The 10,152-nt window shown below is 42.9% G+C and overlaps 2 protein-coding genes across 2 annotated transcripts; both read left to right on the top strand.

Annotated features, from left to right (window-relative positions):
• Positions 1 to 639: 639 nt before the first annotated feature.
• ckap4 (cytoskeleton associated protein 4) lies at positions 640 to 4,401 on the top strand. Its single transcript, XM_056235189.1, has 2 exons — positions 640 to 1,162; positions 3,362 to 4,401. Exons 1-2 carry the CDS (start codon positions 812 to 814, stop codon positions 4,373 to 4,375), a joined length of 1,365 nt encoding a protein of 454 aa, XP_056091164.1. The 5' UTR covers positions 640 to 811; the 3' UTR covers positions 4,376 to 4,401.
• Positions 4,402 to 6,787: 2,386 nt separating this feature from the next.
• LOC130070418 (uncharacterized) lies at positions 6,788 to 9,082 on the top strand. The gene is made up of 2 exons (XM_056234799.1): positions 6,788 to 7,251; positions 7,975 to 9,082. Exons 1-2 carry the CDS (start codon positions 6,938 to 6,940, stop codon positions 8,879 to 8,881), a joined length of 1,221 nt encoding a protein of 406 aa, XP_056090774.1. The 5' UTR covers positions 6,788 to 6,937; the 3' UTR covers positions 8,882 to 9,082.
• Positions 9,083 to 10,152: the final 1,070 nt, after the last annotated feature.

The raw sequence follows: 10,152 nt of genomic DNA on the forward strand, positions 1-10,152 counted from the left end.
GAATTTATCTCACTTCTTAAATACCTTCGTTATATAAATAATAAAAAATCCACAAAAAAGCACAAATTTTAGAAATTAAATCATGTTTCAGTGTTTGCATAACTGTTTTGTTTAATAACTTATTTTATATGCTAAAGAGTAAAATAACCCAACTATTTCAACTACAACGTTAATTTGTAATAAAACTGGCTGTACAAGTCATTTCAACTTAAATTATTAGACCGGCTTACGTTAAATTAAGTTGGATCTCGTTGAAATTGTAAGTTGAAATTGCTTAAATAATGTTGATGAGTTGCTGTTAAAAGCGCATGCAGTTTACTGATTCGTGCTTGTGTTTTTGGATTGTTTTCTAATCCTGATTCTGTTTGGGAGAAATGCTACAATATGATTATAATCGAAAATGACCAAAAATCAACGGTTTCATTAAAAAAGTTTTCTATATCAAATAAATAGTTTTTATTGTGTATTCTTTTGAACTTTCTATGCATAAAAGAATCCTGAAACATGAATTGCATGGCGTTTAACGTTAAACCCGTAATGATGGGAGGATGCAGATGTTTGAGGAAAATCAGTGCCACGTCTGAAGAAGGGTGGAGCAAACGACAGCACGACACGACAGCCTTCATCATCATCATCAGCAGCAGCAGCAGCACTGGGGTTACAGTGAGCGTTCGCGTCGTACAATCGAGTGGGAACGCATCGGCTGGGAGAGTTCAGCAAACTTATCAAGTGAGTGAAGGAATGAGAGCAGATCCCGCGCGGACGCAACGCGACGCTCGGTGACGTCACAGACCGCTGGACACACGGAACGATGACCGCGAGGAACAGAAGCAAGAACAGCTCGAACTCGAACTCCAGCAGCGACAGAGCCGTCGCGAGCCAGCAGCCTGAGCATGACGCGCCGAGGAAAACCCCGAGTAAAGTCGCGGTGAAAGCGGAGAACGCGCCGCTCGCGAGCCGCGGCTCCGGGTCCGACGCGCTGATGATGGTGATGAAGTGTGTGTGCGCGTTGTTTTCCCTGGCGCTCGCGGCCGGAGTCGTGTTAGCGGCCGTGCACTTCCAGCGCGAGCTGTCGGAGATCAAACACGCGAGCGTCAGGCACGAGGAGTCCGCGATGAAGTGCGCGGCGGCGGCGCGCGAGGTGGAGCACGCACTCACACAGGTTAGTACCGGACTTCATCAATTCGCGTTCCTGTTGGGGAAACAACACACACACAGTCCCAGCAAACAAAAGTATGCTCTAAGAGCGATTGGATTGCTATTAAGTTATAAAAAGGTTATTTTTGATGTTCTCATTAACTATTTTTCTTGGTTACGCGAACGTTAAAGGAACATTCCATTTGATCATTCGGTTAAAAGTTATGGAATGTTACTTTTGAATGTTCTCTGAACGTTCTGAAACAAGTAGCCAAAAAAAAAAGCTCCATGAATGGTGCTATAGGCTAATGTGTCCACTAGAACATTATTAAGGAACAGATACCTTTGAACAAACGCTCTATTAGAGTTACTGGATGAACAAAACTAAACGTTAATGGAACATTCCATTGTATCATTCCGCAAACGTTATGGAATGTTACTTTTGAATGCTCTGAAACATTTAAAACACGTTAAATGGACGTCCAACTAAACGTTTCAGACAAAATCTCCATGAATGATAATGTTAACATTATTAACTTTGAACAAACGTTCTATGAGCGTTACTGGAAGAACGTTTTTCGTAACGTTGAGAGAATGTTCCCTGTTAGCTGGAGCAACACTGCACTGACTGAACTGAATAAACTTGATCAGTCAGATTCAGATGTGGTCTAGTAGAAGAGCTTGAGTCTTAATCACACACACACACACACTAGCTGCTGTTAGTGTGGACGGACGGGAGTTAATCCACACACACACACAGACAGACAGAACTGTGTCTTCTGATTGATCACACAAGAGAAAGACAGTTTATTTGAGGATGACGTGGTCAACTGTGATTGGCTGACAGAGCAGCCTAAATGGCTTGTAGTGTCCAACACAACAGGAAGTGGATCAGAGAGTGTTTGATTTAAAGAAGACTAGGCATTTGTCTCATCCTCATCCACACCTGTAATAATAGAGCTGTTCTCGAGTGTGTGTGTGTGTGTGTGTGTGTGTGTGTGTGTGTGTGTGTGGCGCTCGATCAGGTTCGTCAGGTTCCTCTGGCCTGGGGGAAAGTGCTCTAGAGACTCTCACTGTGACTGAACTCAGATCAGCCTGAAGAGTGTTGAAAACTCACAAATTCATTGTTTTTATTTACTTATTGGTTTATTTGAATAGAAAAACAAACAAAAACAAAAATTCAGCCAAAACATGGGTGGTGCATAGAGAATATTGTATGAGATGCAAATGATGATTTGCATCTCTGGTCTCTAGAGAGGCTTTTCTCTAAATCCACCAACCCAACCTACCGTTGGCTAACACCTTTAACACCTGCACATGCACACCTAAACCACTAATGCCTATTGGTAAAGATACTCCCTGGGAAAACAAACAGATTAAAACAATAATTTGTAGTATAAAGTGCGAGGGGAGGAAGAGGGATAGATCTGAGTCGAGAACCCTAGAGTTCTCTGTAGAACTGATGTTCTAGATCTTGAAGGCCTCTTCCAAGGAAAAAAACGTTTAAATATGTAATTTTGGTGATAAAGATGAGTTTTAAGCATAGACTGTAAAACATATGTTTGTAGTGTGTGTGACGTCACGTGTAGTGTTTCTGAAGATCGATTTTGAAGCCCAAAGTGGGCGGAGCCGGCGGTCGCCATTTTGGTGGCGTCTCCCGGATAAACGAACAAGTTTAAAGAGGCGGATTAGCCGAGGTGACGTGACGCTAACACACAGCAGACAAACGGCTAGCAGTGACATCAGCGGCAATCCACCTGTCACTCAAGTGGCCACGCCCTTAATTATGCAGAACTTTAAGGCTTAATATAATTTAAACGGATGAGTAAAAAAAAAAAAAACAGTCGACATGAAGGGCAAAATTAGCTCTATAGACCAAAACCACTTTTTGCACCAAACATATTTTATTCTGCTGTAAAGTTAGGCATTTTAACATCCGGGTCTGTGGGATTGACTCTCTTCTGCAGCCGGCCTCTAGTGGCCAGTGGAGGAACTGCAGTTTAACTCACTTCAGTGTTGGTTTCAAGTCAAGTCACATTCATTTATATAGCGCTTTTAACAATATAGATGGTTTCAAAGCAGCTTTACAGTGATAATAAAGTTAAGGTTTCAAGAGAGAGACCGGAAGGTTTCCGCTTGGTTTTAAGGGATATAATGTTTGACTATGGGGGGGGGACTTTAATCCTGAGTCGAAGCCTAAGCGTGTGCTCTCGTCTGTCTCCAGATCAGGTCCATGCAGGCGTCCCTGGAGGGTGTGGAGAGCGCGGTGGCCAGTGCCAGGACTCAGCAGGAGAGCACCAGCCGCGCGCTGCAGAAGAGCGAGGCCGACGCCCGGCGCGTGGAGGAGGCGCTCCCGAAGCTCCAGAAGCAGCTCCTGCGGGACCTAGCGGAGAGCATCCGCGAGCTGAAGGAGGAGCGGGAGCGGGACGTGTCCTCGCTGGAGCAGCGCATGAGCCAGAACGCGGAGGAGAGCACAGCCGGGTTTAACCGCGAGATCCTGGAGCTCAGAGCCCGTCTGGAGGAGGCGGAGGCGCCGGCGCTCCTCGCGCAGGAGCTAACGTCCGTCAGCAGCGCCGTGGCTAACCTCAACACCGCTAGCGAGGTGTGCGCGGGGAACGTGGCGGTGCTGCGCGAGCAGATCGCGTCGGTGGGCTCCGAGCTGCAGACGAGGAACGGGGAGGTGGCGTCGTTGTCGGAGGAGCTGGGCGCCGTGAGGACGCTAGTGCAGAGCGCCGTGGGGAGCCTGCGCGAGGAGGTTAGCGCAGCGAGAGCCGGCATCCAGGCCGCGAGCGACCGGCTCCAGGGTCTGAGCGAGCGGCAGAGCCAGGCCAGCGCCGAGACCCAGAGTCTGAGGGCCGAGCTGAAGGAGGAGCTGCAGGAGCGGAGACACGGGCTGGAGGAGCGACTGAGGGCCACGGAGGAGAGCCGGGACGCCCTCGAGACCAGGCAGAAAACACACGAGGACTCGCTAGCCGGCTGCAGGACCACGGAGGAGGCGCTCAGTGCCCATCTGGAGGAGATGAGGAGCCGGCTGGGGGAGATCAAGACCAGAGTAGCCGATCTGGAGGAGCTCAAGACCAGTGTAGCCGATCTGGGAGAGCTCAAGACCAGAGTAGTCGATCTAGCAGAGCTCAAGACCAGAGTAGCCGATCTGGTAGAGCTCAAGACCAGAGTAGCCGATCTGGAGGAGCAGAACCAGGAGCAGGAGACCGTTCGAGATGAAGAACCGCTGAAGTAATGAGCCTGAGATCAGATACTGAGAGCTAAGGGCTTTTTTTAGGAACGATGAAGGGGTGAACTGCTGTTTCTTCTATCTATAAATACCTGCACTGTGTTTTTTTCTTCACCAGCTCAGCTGTTTTTCACAGGGTTACTGCACGTCTCAGTGGCAGTTCAGTTTATGAATGTTCAGGATGATAGTTGTTTTTCAATAAAATGTTTATAATCCTTCCAAACTATGTTCATATCTTTTACCTGATCTATAAAACACCTAAAAATATATAAAATTGCAATATTAATATTAGAACATTTCACACATTCAGTCATTTCCATAGAATTGTTTTATTTGTTTAATCACCACTAGGGGTATATGGAGGACCAGGAATGCCACTTAAAAATAAAATGAAGATTCAATATATCAATTTAATAATTCAAACATAAAATGTATATAAATAAATCACTTTTAAATGGACAAATTAATAGACATTTTTAAAGTTGTTTATTTAATTCGTGTTTTTAAATGTATTGCAATAAAACCATATAACAATAAATAAATAAAAACATTTTAAATGTGTAAATAAATAGACAGATTTAAAATTGTTTATTTAATTCATGTTTTTAAACGTAGATTAATGAAACAATAAAAAGTTCTTTAATAAATCGTTTTAAAGGCACATGTTAAATCGCTTTTTTTTAAAGCATTTGGCAAACCATTTCTCTATCTATTTGCCAAATGCTTTTCTTTATCCATTTGTCAATCGAGTTAAAAAATATGGAAGTCAATTTCTGCCAAAATTAAATAAATCAATTAAATGTTAAAAATGAAAACTAAAACCAGTTTAACCATTTCATTATAGAAAACTGTACGCAAGATATGTGACAAAATTGATAATGAAATTAAATTATTTCATTTTCATTTTCACCATGACAGTGCATCATCCCTGTCAAATTGAAAAATAAAATGCAATTGGTGATTTCACGTTTCATTTTCACTACAATCTCGAGGCAAGACTGCCAATACTAAAATGAAAAGGCAAACGTGCAAAAGAAACTGCAAATGCAGTTTTTACAAAGCTTTTTATTAACACTCACGCAATAATAGTGACAATTCAAGTTCAAATGTAAAGTTTAGTTGTCATTTTATTTACTCTTTTATTTCACAGTTTTAGTTTTCGTTTTCATTTTCAAAGACAACCTGTATGCAAATTATATGTTAATGAGTGGGTGGAGCTTATTCAAGTTACGGTGCTACAGACACGCCTTCCATAAAGCAACGTCGTCGACGTCCCGTGTGAATGAGGGTGATTGAGTGAGTGTGATACGCGATACGAAGTCATGGCGAAATCTGTTAGTCAGCTTTTGCGGGAAGCCGCTGCAGCATTGGAACGAAAGGAGGTTGAGAACAACACAAACCATACTGTCCAGCAGCAGCAAGTGTCAAACCCTCGGCCCACTGCAGTTCCTCAGCCTGAGTCGCCGGCATCTTCAGTTGCCAGAGAAACTGTTCAGCGTAAGTAACGTTAAGCCATGTTATGATGTTAGAGTCACTAGACCATAATCGATGAGGTTCATTCATGTATTAGCCTATTTTGTGATGTCAACCCCTTAGTTAAAGGGATAGTTCACTTTGAAATTAATTTTTGATATGTTTTAGCTCAGTGGCGGATGCAGAACGTGACAGATGGGTGGGCCTGGATTAAGTCGAGGTGGGCCTGAATCTAGGGTTTCTAGATTTTGTATTAGCTACTAGATAGTTATGGCGATGAGAAATAAAAACCGCACTGTACAGCTATGATCAGCTGTTTGGCCGAGCTTTCGAAGTTGTTTCGGAAACTGAATACGGCCGAAGCTGAACGGTTGGTTTTTGTCACATCACATGACACGCTTGCGGCACTCTCTGAAAAGTTGAGATGTTTTCATCTCGTCGCGGCATAGAAAAACGAGCGCGCTGCAGCCTGCACCACTTGCGTATGGCAAGCAAAAGTGTTCATAAACGCCTGGTCAGGCGTCTGATTGCAAACTGACCCGTCAAAAGCAAGCGGGACGCGCGATTTGTCATAAAAGCGCGCGTTCTTAACGTGCACTTTGTTGTCACGGAAAACGCGCGTCAGAATCTCGTGGTTTTTGCATAAAAAAATAATAAAAAATAACGTATGAAACCTTATTGTAAAGTGTTACCAGAATTACAACTGGAAAATTTGCGAGATGTGTCTCGAACGAAGCGATTAGGGGTCTGTCCGAGGTGCTGAAATAAAAAAAACAGTGAACGTGAAACCGAGAGTTGTTTTTCTTTTCTTGTTACAAAAACACTTCTGATGCATAAAACACCTGCAGACAGAAACAATCTCATTTAAATAGCAGACGTCCAGGACGCACGTTTTGATGCAAAAACCACGTGTTTCTGACGCGTGTTTTCCGTGACCACAAAGCGCACATTAAGGGCCCGTTCACATATCGCGCCTAAAAACGCGTAGAAAACGCTAGGCGCACGCGTTTTCTTTTTTCCAAAGAAGCGCTAGGGCGGTTGCGCTCCGGAGGCGTCTGTCGTTGCTAAGCAACCATCAGCTGCTCTCTCCGTTACATGAAAGAAATTTCAGCAATGGATTTCCACCACCGAAAAACCCTTGCTGTAACCCTGTTACAAGACTTATTTACTCAGAAAAGTAAAAAACGCAGTGTTTGGGTGCACCCTATACTACAGAAACGCAAGAACCATGGGGAATTTCACCATCTGATTCAGGAACTCCGCCTGGACAATGGGAGGTTCAAAGCCTATTTCAGAGTGGACAAGGACCAGTTTGATTATATTTTAAGAAAAGTTGGCCCAAGCATTGGTAAACAGAGCTTCTGCCGTGAAACCATCTCTCCTGCCCAACGGCTCTGCATTTGTCTGAGGTTAGATATAACTGAAGTGGTCATAAAACACCAGAAATAGCAAACATACACATTTATATATAGAATATAGAACAATTCGTTATAAACAATGATGGATTTAACAAGAAATCAGTTGTGAGCATTCATATTTTTAGTAAATATATTTTTTACTAGTAGTGCAGCAGTTTACAGCGTTGTCCATATGTATAAAAATACCACAATTAAGTTATTCATATATAAAGTCATTTACGAATACTAGTAGACCTAATGCCTATGTCAAAGCATGACATCACAGTGGTGAAAGAAGTATTTCATTTCAGTACAAGCAGAGTTGAGTAAGTTACTCTTAAATATATGTAATTTCTATCAGTAAAAGGGATAGTTCACTTTGAAATTAATTTTTGGTATGTTTTAGTTTACCTCAAGGGCATCCAAGATGTAGGTGTCTTTGTTTTCACAGTATTTTCAATTTTGATATTTTTAGGTCAAAGCGTTCTTGTCTGTCAGTCATATAATGCAGGTCTATGGTCACCACCTCAAAGAGCATGTCTGCGCTCGTTGCATTGATACACGTTGCATTTATACACATTGATAACCCCTCGTTTCATGTCTTAGGCCAGTCATGCTTTGACATAGGCATTAGGTCTACTAGTATTCGTAAATGACTTTATTTATGAATAACTTAATTGTGGTATTTTTATACATACTTTACACACACTAAATATAAATGTACATTTGTTACAGATATCTTGCAACTGGGGATTCATTTAAGACCATCGCCTTCAGTTATCGCGTGGGTCATTCTACAGTTGCAGGCATCGTAAAAGATGTGTGTGAAGCCATATGGGACAACCTTGTGGAAGAATACATGCCACCACCTTACAGGGAACGCTGGCGAGAAATCGCAGCTGATTTCCAGCAGATGTGGAATTTCCCTAACTGTGTTGGGGCAGTAGATGGCAAGCACATAGTGATTCAGGCCCCTGCGTCCAGCGGTTCCCTTTATTTTAACTACAAAGGCTCCTTCTCAATTATTCTCCTTGCTGTTGTTGATGCTCGGTATCGCTTCCAGGTGGTGGATGTTGGAGCTTATGGCCGAAGTAGTGATGGTGGTACATTGGCTGTTTCAGCATTTGGAAGAGCTCTCTGTCAGGGCAGCCTTGGCATACCAGAGGACAAACCTCTCCCTGGTGCAGAGCATCTGGGGCCTATGCCACATGTGTTCGTTGCGGATGAAGCCTTTCCCCTCAGACGCCACATGATGCGTCCACATCCTGGCCAGAACATTGGGAGAGAGAAAAGGCTGTACAACTACAGGCTTTCCCGGGCCAGGCGAATGGTGGAGTGCTCATTTGGAATCCTAGCGGCACAATGGCGGCTGTACAGAAGAGTGCTAGGAGTGACCCCAGAAATGGCAGAGAAAGCTGTTAAGGCTACCTGCATCCTCCACAACCTTCTGAGGGTAGATCAGGCAGAGGATCATCCACAAGCCCTGTCATCAGAACCTGACTCCACTCCAAGGGCAATGGGAGATCTCCACAGGATGAGCAGCAACAACTCGTCTCGCGAAGCTATAACCATCAGAGAGAAATTTACCCAGTATTTCTCATCTACCGAGGGTGCAGTCCCATGGCAGGAGAACATTATTTGATGTTACATTATAACAAAGAATAAGTGAATAACCAAAGAATAAACTAATCTACTTAATAAAATAATTACATTTTAATACAACTTGCCTCATTTTCTAATTAATTAATTTATTGATCAGTTCAATTGTTTTAGAAACATTCACATGTATTAATCAACATTGTAAAAATACACGTTTTAGTTAAACAATGAACAAAAAAAGTAAATAAAAATAACAATAACATATCAATAACAATAATGTAATAGACAATCACCTCTGTCTCCACTGACTAACCCCCCCCCCCACCCCCCCACCACCACCACACACACACACACACACACACACACACACCTCACTCAAACTCAGCTTCATAAAGAACTTGCTCGATTTTCATTCGCACTTCTGCTTTTCTCTGCGGAGGAAGTCTCTTAAATGTTCCAACGAGACTCATGAAATAGAGTTCATCGTAGTCTTGAGGTTTACTCAGGTTACTTAGAATGCTCTTCTGGAATTCAGAGAGGTCTGGCTCTGCACTTCTCCTCCTTTTTCCCATTGAGGAACATCTAGAGACCTGGGTGACAGGTGTAGGACACATAGACTGGATGTTTGTTGGCTGACTGCTGTTGCTGCTGCTGGTCGATGCCAGGGGCTCTGGCTCTACAGGAAGTAGGGTCAAGGTAATGAGACCCTCACTTTGGCTGTCCTAGGAGAATAAAATAAAGTTATTTTAGCAGAAAAACAAATCATGACTTAAGATTGATGAAGTATGTTATTATGTATTAGCTTTTACTCCAGTAAATACTGCATATTTCAATTATCCAAATACTAACAGCTACTCGTACTTTCTATATATTATCCAAACTTCTGACTTCAAACTTCTGTAGAAAGCTACCTCATTACGTTCAGAGCCTAGCTGATCTGAGGCCTGTGGGATGTTGGATGACGTTGGCCTCTCCTTCACAAATCGCTCCAGAAAGCTGAGAGCATTTGTGAACTTCCATTTTCTCTGACTTCCTCCCTCAGAGCCACTTCTCTTCTCCCTTTCTGCTTTCCTCTCCTTTATATACTTATCCCTCAAATATTTCCACTTCTTTCTGCCCTCATCCTCTGAATAAACATAATGATTAATGTTCAGAGGACAGATAGATGCATGTAACATTACCACTCTCAGAAAAAAAGGTACAAAAGCTGTCACTGGGACTGTACCTTTTCAAAAGGAAAACTTTTGTCCATTTTAGGTGCTAATATGTACATTTTAGGTGCCAATATGTACATTTTAGGTGCTAATATGTACA

This window comes from Rhinichthys klamathensis, unplaced genomic scaffold, assembly GCF_029890125.1.
Source record: "Rhinichthys klamathensis goyatoka isolate OS25496 unplaced genomic scaffold, OSU_Roscu_1.1 h1tg000018l_1, whole genome shotgun sequence".
Lineage (NCBI taxonomy): Eukaryota > Metazoa > Chordata > Actinopteri > Cypriniformes > Leuciscidae > Rhinichthys > Rhinichthys klamathensis.

Excerpts from the sequence above, each read along its gene's own strand:
- ckap4 (XM_056235189.1), top strand. The coding sequence starts at position 812 with ATGACCGCGAGGAACAGAAGCAAGAACAGCTCGAACTCGAACTCCAGC. Across the intron at positions 1,163-3,361 it reads TGGAGCACGCACTCACACAG|ATCAGGTCCATGCAGGCGTC; the intron begins GTTAGTACCGGA and ends GTCTGTCTCCAG.
- LOC130070418 (XM_056234799.1), top strand. The coding sequence starts at position 6,938 with ATGAAAGAAATTTCAGCAATGGATTTCCACCACCGAAAAACCCTTGCT. Across the intron at positions 7,252-7,974 it reads CGGCTCTGCATTTGTCTGAG|ATATCTTGCAACTGGGGATT; the intron begins GTTAGATATAAC and ends CATTTGTTACAG.